The 19,573-nt window shown below is 37.6% G+C and overlaps 1 protein-coding gene across 1 annotated transcript in view; it reads left to right on the top strand.

The window, feature by feature from the left end:
- The window catches only part of LOC129235346 (dystrophin, isoforms A/C/F/G/H-like), a 202,546-nt gene that overhangs the window by 87,809 nt on the left and 95,164 nt on the right, over positions 1–19,573 (top strand). Inside the window, exons 9-12 of the mRNA XM_054869146.1 lie at positions 2,140–3,339; positions 3,486–3,730; positions 3,794–3,961; positions 6,099–6,291. Of these exons, the coding sequence (XP_054725121.1) occupies positions 2,140–3,339; positions 3,486–3,730; positions 3,794–3,961; positions 6,099–6,291 (1,806 nt within the window). The remainder of the gene's footprint in view (positions 1–2,139; positions 3,340–3,485; positions 3,731–3,793; positions 3,962–6,098; positions 6,292–19,573) is intronic.

Consider the following 19,573-nt stretch of genomic DNA (forward strand, 5'->3'; position numbering starts at 1 on the left):
ACTTGAGCACTTTAAAGTAAATAAAGGTTTTGTTTATCGCACCATTACTCATTACAATGATACTGGTAGTATCGCAATACCTCATGGAGGTGGTAACGTCACGTGAAATAGTTAAAAAAGTGAAAATATCTGGCCGTAGCATCCACCGCATACTGAAAAATGATCTAAAAGTCAAGCCTTACAAGATCCAAAAGGCGCAGGATCTCACACGAAATCAGCAACAAGTCAGACTTGAGAGAGCGAAGGAGTTACTTCGCTTGGCCGAAAGCGGTCAATTTCCGGACATTGTGTTTTCTGACGGGAAAATTCTTCAAATTGAGCAATGCGTAAACTCCCAAAATGATAGAGTTTATTTGACCGACCGTTCATACGGGAATTTGAGTCATCATCACCAGGAGGCAGCCCCCGTCACAGATAATGGTCTGGGCCGCTGTAACCACAAATGGGCGCTCTCCAATCGTTTTCATCGAGTCTGGCGTCAAGGTGAATGCGAAATATTATCGGGAAAGTATTCTGAAGTTTGCTTTGAAGCCGTGGGTATACAAACATTTCGCGGGCAGACTATGGACGTTTCAACAGGTTTCGGCACCGTCTCACAAAGATCGAATAAACCAAGAATGGCTAAAAAACAACGTTCCGAACTTCATAACGTCCACACAATGACTCTCAAATTCACCAGCCGCGAATCTGATGGATTATTATCTTTGGGTCATTTTGAAGAGCAAGGTCCGAACTAAAAGATTCACCAGTCTCGAAGCGCTGAAAAAGGCTATTGTCCGTGAGTGGGCCAAAATTCCTGCAAGTCACATCCAGGCAACTTGCGATTAATTGCCGGACCGTGTCAAGGCCATAGTCAAGGCAAAAGGTGGTCATATCGAGCAAAAGTAAATTATTTGTTTATTTTTCATTATTTTCACACAATTTTTGTTTTGAATTGAATAAAAGTAATTTTCCAAACTAAATGTGTGGCCTTTTTAATTGGTTACATTTCGAGTATTCAAATGGAATTAGTTTATTTACAGAACTTATTAACTCAAAAGGTTTATTGGCGTACCTACATTTGTGTGGGGCGGCTAAACTTCCTTGGATAAAATTATTGAACATTGTGGGAGTCGCGTTTAGGGTTCTTACCATTTAAAATTTAAGCAAAAATTTCTAAAAGTTATGATCTTAAGATTATAGAACTAATCCTATTAAGCTTCAACTTATGAGGTGTGAGCGTATGTATACGTAGAGATGGTAGTAAATTCGGCATCATTTTCTTTCTTTAAATTAAATTGACGTTTTAAATTAGAAGTACAAGTATATAAAAGAGAGTATGTAACATTTTTAACCACGTTCTAAGTGAATGGCATATAGTGAATGTCATCAAAATAAAATCATCATTAACCAAACATTTTGTGTGTATATTAATGTAAATATGTATTTATATGTATGTACTTTTATTCCTCAGTACTCACTCATATAGATTTATTCACACCGCAAAACCCATTAAACATCCTCAACGTAAAATTAAAACTCATTAATTCATCCCGTTGCAAATTAACTAATCAATCAAAACCTAAAAATAAAATCACAAAGCACCTTCATCCTCAAAGCCAATCACCGTATCACCATCTAGCTGAAGTGGAAACATTTGTTGGTGTCATTTTAATGTATAATACATTTTATACCTGTATATCCATTTAGAATACGAACTTATTGAATTTTATGTAGACTTTATTATGGGATAGGTACGATCGGGCTGTAATTGTTCACTGCTTCAGGCCATGGAATTTTAACGACGCATAAAATTCGTATTGTACCATGTACATACCTTGAAAAATCCTTTAACATACATAACAATTACTTTAAGCATCCAATAGTTACACATATTTTAATATAACACTTTAAAATCGAATAATTTCGTCAATGCGTTTTGCTTTTTTGATATGGCTTTGGAATTTAAAGATACTTTCATACATAATTCAAGGGCTTAGCCGTTGCATCGTGCAAGCACTTTTTCTAAATCATACTAAATTCATTGATAAAATTTCTCATTAGCTGAAGTCAATTTGCGCTTAAAAGTAAAAGTCTCCACTTTTTGGAGAGTTTCAATTTTTATTTGATCTCACAAACCAACATTATTATTCGTCACAGGACGCTTTAAAAACGCGTTGCAATGAAAATTCTGAGTTGGCAACACTGCTACCGAAGCCACCAACATCTACTTCTGCTGCATGCAATGCTGTTGAAAACGCCAATTCCGATGTAGAAATTGTTGTTGTAAGTGATACTGTACGTCAACGGCGCGCACGCACGCCCAGCGCAAATGATTCACCGAACGCTGGCGATACACCGACAAAGTCTGATAAAACTCAGACCGCCCAATCACAAGCCCAGCAGTTGCACCAAACATGTGAATCACAATCGCCCACAGGCGAACAGGCGATTGTCACACAAGTGTTGCCCGATGTCTTGCCACCACAAACATTTCGCTTAGCTGAGTTCAGCACTCTATTCTCACACATATCCACATCTACGCCCATTGAAATTTCAGACACCGTACCCGCGAAGCCACCGAAGCGTAAAAGTCGCAAGGGCGAACAGCACGCCAAAGTGGTAGAGATACGTGAACGTAATTTGCCACATGACAAAATGTCTGTGCAAAATATCGAATTTGAGCCGCAAGTTGGCGAGATTGTTGACACTGTAAATATTTTGGAGAGTGTGGAACCATTCGTGCCGGAATACGTGGAGACGGTTCAAATTGTTGATCTATCTGAAGACTCGGATTCATCGATGCGCTTTGATGCCGATGGCAAAGAGATTAAGCGCAGCAAAAGCAAACGCTCGCTCTGTGAATCACCTAAGCCGCAGGCACCACTCTCACCCCTGCCAGACGATGTGGAGATGCGTGAAGCTCAGCCAATTAACACAAGCACCCCTTTCTTGCGTGTGGAAAAGCAACGTATCTCATTTGATGAGAAACGTAAACGCATCGAGAGTGAGCGTGACATATTAAGAGATTCAGAAGAGGATGAAGAGGAGCGTCCTACGAAAAATGTCGAAATTTCTAATGGGAAAGAATCTACGCCAAAACAGCCGAAACGGTGGCGTCAACTGACACTCACGTTGGACGAAGAACAGTCGCCTAAAAAGGCCAAGGCTAGGGATGGTTCGGAGCAGCTTAAGCAGTTTGAAGGGCAGTGTTCAGTGGAGTCGCCAGTACGCGACAGCTTTTATGGTGCAGATAAAGAGGCAAGTTACGACTTGGAACCATTGGTTTTTTCTGACGATGAAGATATACCGAGATTCTCACTAGAAATGACACCAACATTTGATTCCGATAGTGATACGGTAAACAAGCACATGACATTTTACACTTCCAAATAAAAGGCTTGTTAAGTTTGGCTTTCAGGAATAGTTATTTTAAGCTGACTAAGTTTCATTTATGCTGATTACTTGACTAAAATGTGAAACATTTTTTTTTTCTATCCACATAGAGCCGCATTGAGACGCCCGGCGCTAAGAAACCAAATTTATTAGATAGCAAAATTTTACCTTCTTCACCATCTATGGATGATTCGAATATTACTTTAAAAAGTCCCTACTCTGAGAACTCGTTGAGTTTCAGAGATAATGCGCCGTTGGATCAACGCGTCCAAAGTTTCGATAAAATGGCTAAGTACATGATACGCAAGATGGAGGCGACTAAAGAGAAAATTGAAAAGTCTGATGAGGGCGAGGCGTAAGTTATTTAAAATTCTCTCGAAATGTAATGTATTGTATATTAATTTCTTATTATCCACAGCGCCATTGAGGACCTGAAGCTGTTGATTGCACCAGACGCTGCCACGTTGATTTCACAAGGAGACTCTTTAGTGTTAGAGACCCACGGCAAACAGGGAAATCTTTCCCGTTTGGTTATGAAAACCCAGATAATACTCCGTGAAAAATTCCGTGAAGTACAGCAGGCCAAGTAAGTGGAGCAACATTTGATCAAACTAAGCTATTATGATAAATTGAGTATAGGAAAATTTTGCTTCATACCAAAAGAAAATTTTAAATAACAGGGTTTCTATTTCGATTTCCGCGCATTCAGAATGTATACGAAAAACTCGCCTCTTTTGCAGGCCTTTTAAAAACAGTGAAGTAGTTAAATTGTTGAGTGTTTAATCATAAACAAAATGTGTAGGAAAAACTATCAACTTTTTGGTGACGTTTTAAAGCATAGTGACGTGAAATTATTTAATTTGTATCAAAATTTCTCAGATCACCGCATACCTATTTTTGAAGAAAGCCGGAAACTGCTCTAGTACGAAGAATAAAATATTATTTCTGAAAAATATTTCAAGTTATTTTATATGCAGAATTGAGTTACCTAATAAGGTGTTTAAAAATTTTAAGTTTTTTTTGGTTAATTTTTAGGTGCGCAACTAATTTCCCGCTGTTGGTCAATAGATGCCGCCAGTAGTGTGTGCTAGTCGATTCTAACATAACCTAAACGTCATAAACCAAGCTTAGACATATGGTAAACAAACTGCTTCGACACATTAGTGGTTTTGTTTTGGTATCACATACTTTTGGTTTTGTGAAAATGCCTGATTGTGTGCCGAATAATCGTCATTTGAGGGAAGTGTTGATTTTCCTCTTTCATTCGAAAAAAACGTCGGCTGAAGCGCATCGAGAGCTAAAAAAGATGGAAATGCTGCTTTAAGTGAAACAACGTGCCAAGATTGGTTCCGTCACTTCAAAGACGGTGATTTTAATGTTGACGACCGTCCGCCTGAAGGAAGGCCAAAAGCCTTCGAAGACGCTGAATTGGAGGCATTACTCAACGAGGATCCGTGTCAAACGCAGGAAGAGCTTGCTTCATATATTAGGCGCTACCCGCCAATCCATTTCCAAGCGACTGCATGCTTTGGGAATGATTAAAAAACAGAGCACTTAGGTTCCTTATGAGTTGAAACCAAGGAATGTTGAACGTCGTTTTTTCGCCTGTGAACAACTGCTCCAGCGGCAAAAAAGGAAGGGTTTTCTTCATCGCATCGTGACGGGTGATGAAAAATGGATTAATTACAGCAATCCAAAGAAAAGAAAGTCACGGGGACTGCTTCTACGTCGGTCATGCTTCTACGTCGTCGCCTCGGCCGAATATTAACGCTGCGAAGCTTATGCTATGAATTTGGTTGGATCAAGTTGGTATTATTTATTAGGAACTGTTAAAACCAAGTGAAACCATCACTGGGGATCGGTATCGACCTCTATTGAAGCGATTGAGCCGAGCACTGTGCGAGAAGCGGCCGCAATACGCGGAGAGGCATGAAAAAGTGATTCTACAGCATGACAACGCTCGGCCTCACGTTGCCAAACCCGTTAAAACCTACCTGGAAACACTGAATTGCGAAATCCTATCCCACCCGCCATATTCTCCAGATATTGCGCCGTCCGATTATCACCTGTTCCGATCAATGGCACATGGTCTAGCTGACCAGCAGTTCCATTCATATGAAGACATCAAAAAGTGGCTTGATCCGTGGATAGCCACAAAAGATGAACAGTTTTACCGCGACGGTAAACGAGGTCTACCAGAAAGATAGGAAAAAGTAGTAGCCAGCTATGGGCGATACTTTCGATGATTCACTTGGAACCATTTTTTCAGAATAAAGTTATATTTTCATCGAAAAAACATCGGGAACTTAGTGGCGCACCTAATAATTAATTAGTTTTTAGGACTTCCTCCCAAAAAACTTTAACAGATAGGTTGTTGTTTTTCTTTAGAGTTTTAGTTTACAAAAAAAAAATACACTGGAGGTTAAATAATTTTCACATTTAGTAATAATTGTTGAATTCCCAAAGGGGGAAACCTTTAAGAAATTCCTTACCTCGGGAAGAACTGAACTTTTTATACCTGGCGCATAATTAATGCCACACCAAATAAGCATCATATGAATGCATAACCCAGATGGCATTAATATTTTATTTCATACTGTTGGAGGCTTTTTTGGTTGAATTCAAGTCTTTTCCACTATGCAAGTTTTACAATCAATATTTTTGTATTTATTTACTAATTCTCGCGAGTTTTTTACATACATTTTTTGATTTCCTCTTTCCAGATCGAAAGTGCCTGGCGTCCCACAACTCACGGATGACAACAAAACACCCTGTCCACATTCCACCCTCGAAAAGCTGAATATCAATTTGGAAGAGCTCATCACAAAGGGTCTCAAGCGAATAAACGATCTAATTGAGAAGCCGTACGAAAAGAAATCTATTGAGACAATAGAGCGCCGCCTGGAGGAAATTAGCGTAAGTACTTTGCATTTCATTACAAGGCAGTGGCACTCAAACTGTACGTAGCAGCTGCTCGCTTGGGAAATGCTGCAAGTGAATATTAATAAAATGAGAAGGTGTAAATGTTACTGTTAAGTATTTTTAGTACAATTGAGATTTGAAAGGTTTGCTGGTAAGGTAAAGTACACACCACACTCAGTTTTGCACCACACAAAAATTTAAAACACTCCTCATCTCTCACCTCAACATTTCCCCAATTAAATTCTTACTATTTTTTACTTTTGAAAAATAAAGGAGAACAAATTTTCTTCTTCGATATGGCGCCGTGTCGATACATGTCGCGTATGTGTGTATACATATTTCTGTTATGTTTTTTGATAAATCGCAATGGAATTTCATAGAAATGAATGTACGATCATTTTATGGTAACTTAAAGTATGTTTATGAAATTAATAGAGGTGATCAAAGTGATGATGACTACATATCTGATACCGACGAAGAAGACTTTATAAGTAAACCGCCAGAACAGGAGCATATTTATGTACCAGAGACTGATGATACCGATGACTCAGATGACTATAACAAGCATTCTACATCAACTCTGCTAAAAAGCCTAGACCTTCAATTTGGAAAGAAATTTGCTTGCCTCCTTATTCCAGTGAAAATTTTCCATTTCAAGGAGATTCAAACCTTCTTGACTTTATTGAGGAACTGGAGACACCAGCAGATATGTTTAATTTGATTTTCAATGATGATTTGATGAACTTTATTGTAGAACAATCGAATTTAATTGCATTACAAATGGATATAAATAAACCTGCCAATATTACTCGGAACGAGATTGATCAGTTTATATGTAGGTGAGTTCAAGTAAAAAAGTTAAAAAAATTACTTATAAAAATTATTTCAGGCATAACAATATACATGTCTTTGATAAAACTACCATCATCTAGACATTATTGGAACACATTCATTGGCCAAGAATATTTTTACACTTCAATAATAATGAAAATATAAGTTCACCAGGTGAACTCGGGTTTGATAAGCTCTTTAATATTCGACCATTGTTAGACAAAATTCGTGCTCGATTGTTGCTTGTACCCAAAGAAGAACATTTAGTGGTTGATGAACAAATAATTCCCACAAAGTGCCGCCATCACCTCAAATAGTACAATCCAGCTAAACCCCACAAATGGGGATTCAAAAATGTTGTCTTGAGCGGAGTTTCAGATTTTGATATATTTGCCGGAGCTCAAAGCGATACATTCCCGGAAGGACCACCAAATATAGGAGTAAGTGGAAATGTTGTAACGAGACTAGCAGCTACAATACTAAAAAGAAAAAACTATCAACTATTTTTTGATAATTGGTTTAACAGTCCGAAGCTTCAGGTGTATCTAATGAAAAATGGTATATTACCTTTAGGCACACTATGGTTAAATCGTGTAATAAATTGTAAGATGACAAACGAAACAGAAATGAAAAAGTTATGCCGTGGCAGTATGGTTGAAAAAGTAGCAGATATTGATGGAGTTGAACTTGGTCTCGTCACTTGGTTTGACAACAAAGTGGTAAATATTCTTTCAACCTATGTCGGATGTCACCCTATGTCAACGAAAAAACGGTACCCTATGTCAACGAAAAAACGGTAAAAGAGAAGAAGTATATTGAAATCAATTCTCCTAGGGCTGTTGATGAATATAATTATTATATTATATGGGTGGCGTTGATTTACTGGATTCTTTACTAGGCCTTTATAGAATACAACTGAGGACAAAAAAGTGGTATAAAAAGATTTTTTTTCATATGATTGATATGTGCGTTGTCAATGCTTGGATTTTGTGGCGTCGAAAGTCGAAAGAATATATGCCATTGTTTGACTTCAAGCTTGCAATAGCTGAACATCTTTGCAAAGTTGGTAAATTGAAAAAACGAGGACGACCTATATCCACACCCTCAAACTCTCCATCGGCAAGTAGAGAAAATATACCTACCAGCAGTAAAAGAAGAAAGCGACAGGATTTCCCCTTGAGTTCTGTGCGGACGGACGGAATAGGCCATTTCCCGAAATGGATGAAAAACCGACAACGTTGTCAAAATGATTGCTCTTTTCGCTCATACACCTTTTGCAACGTGTTCTTGTGCTACAACGACAAAAGGAACTGTTTTACAAGTTTCCACACCCAATAAATTTTTTCCCCAAAAATAACCTTATATGGCTTCATTTTTTTTCTTCCAAACCGCCAAGTGAATTTTTTAATTTTTGTTAAATACGCAATAAATTACCCTCAATCAACATAAATTTACGGTGTTTTATTTATTTCCATTTTTTTAAACATTTCCATGCAGTAGAGGGTTAAGCAAAGTTGCGTGATGGCTATGCGTGAGACGGGGATAAGTTTTAATACATTTATTGCATAGTAATTCAGGGCGTTTTTTCATTACATACATAAATAAATGTACATGTGTGTATGCGCGTTTGATTTTCTGGACGTATATGAAAATGATATTTAGATTTGATTAAAGAGTTTAAATATATGTCTGAATGTTTATATGTATTACCTTTATGGGTGATTTATAAATCAGTTCATGTCCAGTATGAATTATTTTATACAGAAAAGAAAATTTCTAAATAATATAAAATATAAAAAACATAAACGCACTATTTCAAATCAATTATAATTAAAGTAAACTTAAAAATGTTACCATACTTTCCTGGTTTGGAATTGTAGGATAAATAAAAAAAGTGCGTGTAGGGTAGTACACATAACAGAAGTGAAGCTTTCAAGGCAGATAAAGAAAGAGAGAGAGACCCCAGAGAGAATGAGAGAGAGAGAGAGAAAGAATATATATCTAAATAAATTCACAACATTTGCAGATAATAGAAATAGACAAAATTTCAAAAAAAAAAAAATGAATAATAATTCACGTTGCATATCAACTGCGTATATATAGCGTCTGTTGTCAACGCGTACTGCCATAGCACGCACAATACGATCTGTCGTATTCTAACTGTACGTTGCTCTCTCTCGCTCCGATGTATTAGCGTGGCGTTAGAGTCGTGCGCATATATAGTGTCTAAGACTATAACGTGCATAGACAAGGCACGCGCATGCGCAATACTATCTATCCTATTCTAACAATATGTTGCTCTCTTTCGCTCTACTATAGTAATATGGCATTAGTGCTGTAAGTTTACACGTCACTCTCTTTCTCTCTCTGTTATATTCTAACGCCTTGAGTAATGTATACGTGGTTCTCTGTGGCTCCTACAATACGACTAACGTCGTACGACTTAGACTATAGCCTTAGGGTAGAAGTGGGGAAAAAAGACGAAGAACCGCACAAAAGGGAGACGTGAATAGCCCAACGTGTATCTAAAATATATATAAAGTATAGCTCTCTCTCTCTCCTTTTCCTCCAGGTTATATCTTTTTTCTCTCTCGCGGAACGAAAATGCCCAAAACGTTACGCCTAAGAAGTTTCACTTCAAAAATTGTGCAAGAAGAAGAAAAATATGGCACAACAGAATTTGAACCAGCATTAAATATGCACCACAAAAACCACACGATTATTCTCGTCGACTTTAGGCATCTGCGCAGCAGATTAACTGCATGCGCGGATTTCCAATCGCCAATTCATTAAATTTGATGTGAGCATTTATTTTACCACATGAAATGCATGTGCTGAATCCCCCCCCATCACTTATTAGCGAATCTTCAATTTAGTACTCAAAAAAATGTTATTTAACATTTGCGCCTTCCCATTTAATTAACATTCTCTGGTGAGCGAGTATAGCAGAGAATGTTAATGTTTTGTGTAAAAAATTTTATGTATTCGCTTATCATTTCATATATAAGCAAATAGTAAGAAATATAATACATGGAATTTTAAAGTGTCTTGAATTTTTGTGTGATGCATGCATATCTTCGCTGTTCTAAACTCCATTACTAAGAAACTTTACAAAACTCAATTGGACTAAAAATAGTTAACAGTAATATTTGCGCCTTCTCATTTCGTTAACATTCTCTGGAATCATAATCTTTAAAATTTGAATAGCCCACAAACTCTACATAAATTGCAACCATTTCATGTTATTTCTTAGAAGTATGCACTTACATATACAACGTGAAGTCCAAAATAAACAAGACTGGTGTCATAAAAAGGTTTTTAATGGCGCCATATTTTTAATGAGTTACATTTCTAGCTGACTTCCAGCGAACGCTTGCTGACATTCGTTTCACTGGAAGCCAATTTATTGCGTCTAAAGTGTCAGTATGTTAGTGTTATCGGTACAAAAATGAGTGTCGAACAATGAGCTATTATCAAATTTTGGGGCCACCCAAAATCAGTAATCACCGAAAACTCCATCGGAATTGTTAGTAAATTTATCAAAAATGAACCTAAATCATCGTTGAAACTCATGGAATCGGAGTTGAATATCTCCAAAACATCGATTTATCGCTTTTTTACTGATCATTTGGGCTTACGAAAGGTGTGTGCACGTTTCATTCCGCACAAGTTAACTGAGGACCAAAAATTGATCAGAATTCAACATTCGAACGACCTTATTAAAGAGGCGAGAAAAGACGAGAGCTTCCTTTACAACATTGTAACTGGTAATGAAACGTGGTGTTTCCAACATCAACCTGAAATGAAACTAAATATCAAAGAGCCGAATGGAAGGCCCCAGACGAGCCACCACCCAAAATATCGGGCTTAGGGAAGTCTAAAATCAAGTCGATGTTCATTTGTTTTTACGATTCCAAGGGAATTGTCCGAAGGTGTTCGTGCCAACAGGCCAAACCGTCAATGCAATTTTCTATCTTGGCATCGCATTCGTCGAATTCGCTCTGAATACCGCGAAGGAGCAATCTGGCGTTTATTGCATGGTCAAGCACCATATCATATATTCACTCTTGTGACTGATTTTGTGACTAGAAATGGCATTTTAACCATCAATCACTCACCGTATGTGCCACTGTGGTGTCTCACTGTGACTTCTACCTATTCGAAAAATTATATTTGACCATGAAGGGAAAATGTTTTGCATGCGTAGAGGCCATCCAAAATACTTGTACCGACATCCTGAAGGGCATTCCGGTCAATGACCTGAAACACTCTTTCGAAAAGCTTTTAGATCGCGCAAAACAGTGTATCGAGGCCAGAGGGGGCTATTTTGAATAAATAAATTCGAAGTTATCGGAACAAAGCTACTGTCATTTCTATTTTAGCTCAGTCTTGTTTATTTTGGACTTCACCTTCTATATGTTAATATGTGGCGTGTGCCACATGCTGCGAAACACTTGGCAGTTCCGCATTCCGCATTTTGTATTATTTTAGCTTCAATAGCCGTAGAAAGGCGTCGGGGTGGTAGGGAGCTCTGAGCGTGAAGTTTTCAAATTGCCGTTTTCGGTTACCCACGACTTGTTTATTTATGGAAATCTTGTAAATACACACTCACTCACATATGCATATACGAGTACATAAATAAACATACGTACATACTTATAGTTTATTTTAAATTGATCCATGCGGCTATTGAAGTCTGATTCTGTATCAAGTAACGTCGACAAATAAATTATAACTGATGATTTTCAGCATGCGCTGCTTATTTATATTTATATTTTCAATGTATGGGTGCGTTGTAGTAATGTATGTTTGATCAGTTGATTCTTATATTTTGTAGTTAAATCTAAATTGGCAATTTGATAATCTTCGAAATTTGTTTGCATACTTTTTATCAAGAGAGCTTCCGAATCGAAATAAGGCCATAAAGACATGTTCGTTAGATGTTGTTATCTTATATAACCGAGTCCATTGGGCCTTATTAGAGAATACTCTAAGAACTTTGTGCATAACGCTCACTGGACTAATACAATAACCAGTTGATAATCAAAATTAATATCTTCGCCCGAAAGTACCCAAAGCCCTTATGAAAGTGAGCCACATATGAGTGGCTGAATTTGTTTAAAGTTCAAAGCTGGCCGAATTGTGCAAGTCGTCCATCTACCTCTGAGAATGACGAAAAACCCAGAAAATTAAAAACAATATATGTATACTCAATCGACTTGCTTTGGCTATTACAAGAATGTTGAAGGTCGGCTTAAGTAAAAAATATCATTGCAAAACTGGCATTGAAGAATTGCGTTCTTTTGAGCCAACTTTTTACTGTAGGCATTAGTGACGCGGCAATAAATGTGGCATCTCAACGAACTAACAATGAGAGGAATAGTTTTTCTTAAATCATCCTAAAGCCCAGAAGTTCACAACGAAGTTGATCCAAAATCAATTTTCAGCAGAGAATTGCTTATATTGATTATCATGACGTGGTTCACTTCTAACTCACCTGGGCAAACATTACTCCAACACCGTTTCGAGCCAACAGAAGACATTAAACATTACGTTTCGGAAATCACATTTGGCGAGAAGAGAACTAAAAAGAAAATTGGCATAAATGTAATTTGCCGGAGAAATGGATTACTCGAAAGGAGGCGCAATAAAATAGATTTCGGAGAATAAAAAGATTGTGAAATTTATAAACTACCTAGAAATCCCCTATCTATTGGGTCATAATAATATACAAGAGATACTGATTCAGAGTGCGCCAGTTCCGCTCTAGCGATGAAACATACTCAGTAGGGCGGGTCGATTTAAAAATCGCTCATTGCTCAGTGAAAATCGTATTCTAGGGATCAAAATAAGAAACTTTGCCGAAGAAACCATACCTCTAAAACGAATTCTAATGTCCCCAAATTTGGGTCGAACGAAAAATCCCACTTTGACCCATTTAGAGTGCTCCAAACGAGTCCAAAAATATGACCGACGCCCACTAACTTTGGACGGTCGATCCACCCATGCCAGTGGCACACCCGCTGGAACTTCCCTGGGGTGTTCCCAATGCAATCATTTCAAAATATCACCATTTTTGGCCTTTACATGAGTAAAGAAACTAAAAAGTTCGACCCAAATTGGGGGACATCAGAATTCGTTTTAGAGGTATGGTTCCTTCGGTAAAGTTTCTTATTTTGATTCCTAGAATATGTTTTTCACAGAGCAATGGGCGATTTTTTTGCCTCCCCACAAATCGACCCGGCCTAATACTCAGTCTTCGCAAGTCATTCATACTTATGCAAATACACTAACGTATACACAGGTATTTTTAAGTACTTTGCGTGTGGCTATGGTGATTTTTATCTCAACTATTTAGCTTATTTTAATGTTACACTGCCAAATTTTTCACTAAGTCGCCTTAAGCATTCAGTCGTGCGCCGGATGACGCTGCGCCAATCAGCCAGCTAGGCGACATCGCCGCCAAGTAAGTGACAGAGGTGGGTGCGTTAAAAATAGCCACTCAACGTCGATGGTGAGCAGCAAAAGAATTGTGGCTAATAATATTATATATAATAAAAGGAAAAGTAGTGCCAAGCGTGCGCCGATTTTTGTTGATATTTTCCCTTTGATTAATTATTTTTGTAGCTTTTCGCCGTAGTGTCTCTTATATGGCTGAGCTAAAGTTTTTTGTTTTTTTTTCATAATCAAAATGGAAATGTTTTTAATTGAAAATCTTCAGAAATGAATTTGCTTAAAAATGTTATCTGTTGCGTGTGTGTACGTATGCAAGTTGTGCGCCGCTGCCGATACTCGATGGATCCTCATTGAGCGGCATGAGAAATATTTTTCACTTCAGCTACACTCAGTATGGCGCGATTATTCCACTTGAAAACGTCGATTTTTATCGAAAACGGTCTCGTGACGACATATTTGGGGGCGAGAAGGCGTGTTGCTGCAACAAATTGTTGCATCATCGTGTTTGTTGACGTGTGCGCGTGTATACAAACGGGTTTCAATTAACTGTTGATGTTACAAAAATTGCAAGAATTAAAAATATAGTTATAAATTTCAAAAACTGAAGCGTGAAAAAGTAAAGAGAGAATTTGGCTCAAAATTTATAATAAAAAATGTCTGCACAAATTTTAAAGTGGAAGCGTATTAAATACATAAAGAAACGAATGTAAATTTGTGTGTCATACGGTATTCTCATGTGTAAATAAAAATATATAACAGAGGGCGAATGTAAAGCAAAATAAAACAAACAAAAAAAATAATTCCAAAAAGTTGCTTAAATTGGCTCATTAATTTTTGGGGACCACCAACATTGTTTAACTTAGGGACAGTGGAGAACGCTGATGTAAAGAAGGGATAATAGAAGCGAAAGGAAGCAGAGGTTAGAAGTTAACAACAGCTTCACCAAAAATGTGTTTGTTGTTGTGCTGAATTGAAATCTGTTGTCACAAAAGGCCAATTTTCTTTTAATTTGCCACTTCTCTCTGAAAACGCTCAATTTATGATTTCCACCAGAATTCGCCACACCTTAGGTGGTGAGGATAATTTGCGTTGGAATGTACAGGGTGGTTGATGAATTTTGCTACATTAAGAAACTCAAATAACTTTTTTTTAGTGTATGGAATTCATTTATTTTTTTTTTCAAGTTGAAGGTCATTAAATTTTATTAAATGTAGCTTAACTAGTTTTAAAAATAATTGAATTTAAATGCCCCTCATGCTCGTTGACACAAGTGCGGCATCTTAGTAAAAAGTTGTTCATTGCTGCTTTGAGAGTTGCGACAGGAATAGCCGCAATTGTTGCCCGAATGGATTGTTTTAGTTCATCCAAATTTGTTGGCTTTGTTTTATAAACTTCTTGTTTACATAAACCCCACAAGAAAAAGTCAGGTGCAGTAAGGTCAGGCGACCTGGGGGGCCAACGAAATTCGGAGTTTCTTGAAATCAGTTTATTGGGAAATTTTCGTCGCAACTCTGTCATAACAGTCTTGGCTATGTGAGACGTTGCCCCATCTTGTTGAAACCACACAGAGTTGAAAGGAATTCTCTTTCGGCGTAGTTCTGGATAGAACAATTCTTTCAGCATTTTCAAATAACGGTCTCCAGTAACCGTAACGGTGTGACCATTTTCTTCAAAAAAATAAGACCCGACAATACAGCGTGAAGAAACCGCACACCACACTGTCACGCGAAGAGGATGCAATTCCGTCTCGTGGAGTATCTGTGGGTTAGAAGTACTCCATATTCGACAATTTTGTTTGTTCACATTGCCGTTCAAATCGAAATGGGCCTCATCAGACATGAAAAGGCAGTTTAACATGTTTTGGTCTTCTTCCACCATTTGCAGGATCTTCTGGCAAAATTCCAAGCGAATCGGCAAGTCTGCTGCATTCAGTTTGTTAACCATTTGAATTTTGTAGGGAAATAAGTCTAAATCTTTGTGCATTATTGTTTGCAAAGACTGTCGGCTGACACCAAGTTGAGCAGATAAGCTTCTTGTTGAAACCCTTGGATTGCTTTGTATAGCTGCAGCTACAGCAGCGATCGTTTCCTCCGTCCGAACTGGTGGGTTTCGATGATAAGGCCTTCTTGCGACTGTTCCTTGCTCAGCAAAATTATTCACCAGTCTCATTATGGTCCATCTGCTCGGGGGATCGCCGCCAAACATCCGCCTGTACTCTCTCTGTACCAAAACTACGGACTCCAGTGCGTGATAGCGGCGGACTATCCAAATTCTTGTTTGCGTGTCCCAGTTATCCATTTTAATAAATTTTAAAGATCAATCTGCAAATTAAAACAAAAATGGAACAGATAACTTAAAAAGAAAAAAAGTTATTCAATTTTTTTTTTGGTAGCGGCTTTCATCAGCCACCCTGTATATGCCCTACATATGTTCCAAAGCCGTTAATGGGTTAACCTGCTACTTGAAGCGCCAGAAGTATAAAAATAATCAACTTTTCTTGCGTTTTTATGCATAGCTTCTTTACTGCCGTAAGAAAACGCACTCATAAAAATGCATAATTCACGCTTGCGGATGTTAGGATTAACCACCAGAAATATTGAGTCCTGCAGTTCGGAAACTTTAACGGAACCCTTCTGCACAGAGAATAGATAGATGCAAGTAGCTTGATTGTAGTATGCAAGCGGTGTTTCCCCTCAATATGCCGTTGCGTGCGGTCTGCTGGCTTGTGCGCCAAGCGAATGAAATGATACTCGTATGTGAATAGCGCAGCTTGCCATTGATAAGAAAGGAAGCCTTGATGAGAGAATGAGAGAAAGGAAGCACAAGCAGGTGTAGGCTAGTATGGTTTCACAAGTTTACTACAAAAAACTTTAACAGGGTTGAAAATTAAATAAATTAAAAAAGAAATTATTATTATAATTAATATACAGGGTGAACGATATGAAGTGTTAGCAACTTCACACTGCTTGTATCTGTAAAACAGCTCATGACATCAACGTCAAAATTGTTCTAATGACATTTCAATATATTTATAAGCCATCAAAAGCATTTGCGTCTCAGTTTTGTTCAATTTTTTTTTTCTGTGGTGGAATTCAAACGTAAAAGTGTGATTGCATTATATTTGGCTGGAAAATCACAATCAGCCATTGTTCGTGAGCTCAGTCACCTGAAAGTGAATAAAATATTTGTGTATCGCACTATAAAACGTTACAATGATACTGATAGCATTGCAAAACGCTATGGAGGTGGACCAAAAAAAACCGAACTACGCCAGAAAAGGTTTGGAAAGTGAAGGCTCGTCTTGAACGAAATCCACGTCGAAGTGGAAGAAAAATGACCAAGGAACTGAAAATATCACAAGACAGCATTCGACGCATATTGAAAAATGAGCTCAAGGTCAAGGCTTTCAGGTTCCAAAAAGCACACGATCTTTCACCCCAGCAAAAAAAGTTCGGTGCGAAAGAGCAAAGGAGTTGTTGCGCTTGCACGAACGTGGCAAATTTCCTAACATTGTGTTTTCTGATGAAAAAAATTTCCCAATTGAGCAGTTCGTAGACCATGGACGTTCCAACAGGACTCGGCACAGTCTCATAAAGCTCGTGTGAACCAAGAATGGTTAAAAAATCATGTTCCACACTTCTTTCGTCCCCATAATAGCTTTCGAATTCGCCAGACGCAAATCCGATGGACTATTCCATCTAATCCATTTTGGAGAGCAAGGTGAGGACAAAAAATATGCCAGTATGGCTGCGCTTAAAAAAACGATTATACGAGAATGGGCCAAAATGCCTCAAGATCACATTCATGCAGAGTACAACTCATTTTTTGACCGTTTGAAGGCTATAGTCATATCGAACTAAAGGATTATATGTTAAAATTGTAATCATTTTTGAACAATTTTGTCTTTGAAATCAATAAGAGTAAAAACTAATTTCACACGAAAAAGTTATGGTGTTTTGAATAGGTAACACTTCATATCGTTCACCCTGTACATAGGTATATAGCATGGGCCATTCAAAATTTGCTTTTTGAATCGGCTATAAAAAAAACTAATCAATATTTTTTCAAACTTTTTTTCTTTTTATTTTGAAGATTGAACATTGTCATTTATGAATGAAAAATAATATCGTTCAAATGACTGCGACGACTTGCTTTACAGTAGGCCATTCGATCAACCCAATTTTGAAGCACATTTTCGATTGTTGGGCTCCAATTTCATGAATGGCAACTTCGATTTCGTGTTTTAAAGCATCAATCGTCTCTGGATGGTTCGCATAGCATTTGCCCTTATGGCTCCCCACAAAAAATAGTCCAACGGGCCTAAATCACAGCTCCGAGGCGGCGAATTGATATCGGAATTTCGGCTGATTATTCGGTTTTCAAAAACGGTAGCCAAAAGTTCGAGTGTAACTTAGGCAGTGTGATAAGTTCACCATCCTGTTGAAACCAAATTTCGTCCATGTCGTCCTCTTCAATTTTTGGAAACAAAAACTCGTTGAGCATGTCACGGTAACGCTCGCCATTTACTGTAACCGTGGAAGAAGAAGAAGACTCACCACTTTGGAAAAAGGTTTTCAACATTTCCCATTTTTGTTCAAGCGTATAGCGTCCCATTTTGTAAATGTCAAACCTTTAAGTAAATTATGAACTCATTTGACAGATGATTTGTTTACCATTCTCAAAAAAATAGGTGGTTCAAAAGGCAAACGCTATATGGCCCACCCTGTATATATGTAATAAAACTTGTGACTAAGTGAAAGCAGTCGGTTGTATAGAGTTTTCTTATTTCCCTCATATATTTTCGGGTTTTGTTGAAGTAGCAGTATAAACATTCGCCATACATGTATCGGGAATGGTGCTGGAGTGACAAGGGCTTGGCTTATAAATCCGGGTCATTCCGACAACGTAGAACCGACTGTCGTGGGTATATCTATTTGCCCTATTGCAGCCGAATATTTAAGAGTGCCCTTCAATTCAGGGAACAGTCTTATGTTTTTGGACATCGAGTCTGCCTTTTCGGCTCTTTGATGTTGTAAAAGGCTATTTGCAGGTTGTTCCGACTTCTACTGATCTTCTTCCGGTTTTTCAAATTCAAATTACCTTTGTGTGGTTTAAAAATGTCTGCGCAAAAAAATGTAATTTTGAATTATCTTTTGAGTAGTTCTACGCCAAAAATATTTAGACGGGAATGTGAGACCTCTTTTCCAAAACCATGAAATTAGTCTAGAAATAATTATGATGCTGGATTATTTTTCACTGAATGTGCGACGTGTTAAATTGCTGTTTCAGTTATTGTTAATTTTGATTTTTAACAAACGAATTTGATTTAGACCCGTTATCCGGTGGTTGTAGAGTCACTGATTTGCAAGCCTCATCTGCTTTTCAGTATTGGTTGAAACTACTATTAAATTGCCACATATTCCTAACTGAATCTAGTTTTTTTTTATTTTCGACTTAGCCCCTTAACCTTACTGCTGAGTTGGTTCGGGAGGTCGCAGCGATCCAACTCTGCGTGTTTTATTTGGAGTTTACGTTAAAACGACAATAAATGGGGCTTCTGTGGTTAATGTTGCAGTGTTTAGTTGCTTTTGTATCCCCCTCCACATTAATCTCATATGTATAAATTTATATACGAAATATGTACTACTGTGAATTTGAAGTGCCTTAATAAAAAATGAAAAAGTTATTACACAAGTGCATAAAAATATAAAATACTTTAAAAGTGACGTCTTTAGCAAAATACCAATAATCCTGAATAAAAGCAACAGTGAGTCGTGAAAGTTTTACAACAATAAACTAGAAAAGCAAAGCAATCTCCTACAAAACGACAAAGAAACAAATTTTAACCAACAAAAATAACAAGAAACATTGTCAGTTTCGTCAGCTCAAAAATGCAATTCTGCTGGTTGACACAAATCGTCAGTTAAGGCTTGGGCATGAACTACCAAAGCACACACACACACGCAAACAAATTCAGTGCATGCGCTTG

Source organism: Anastrepha obliqua, chromosome 1 (genome assembly GCF_027943255.1).
Source record: "Anastrepha obliqua isolate idAnaObli1 chromosome 1, idAnaObli1_1.0, whole genome shotgun sequence".
NCBI lineage: Eukaryota > Metazoa > Arthropoda > Insecta > Diptera > Tephritidae > Anastrepha > Anastrepha obliqua.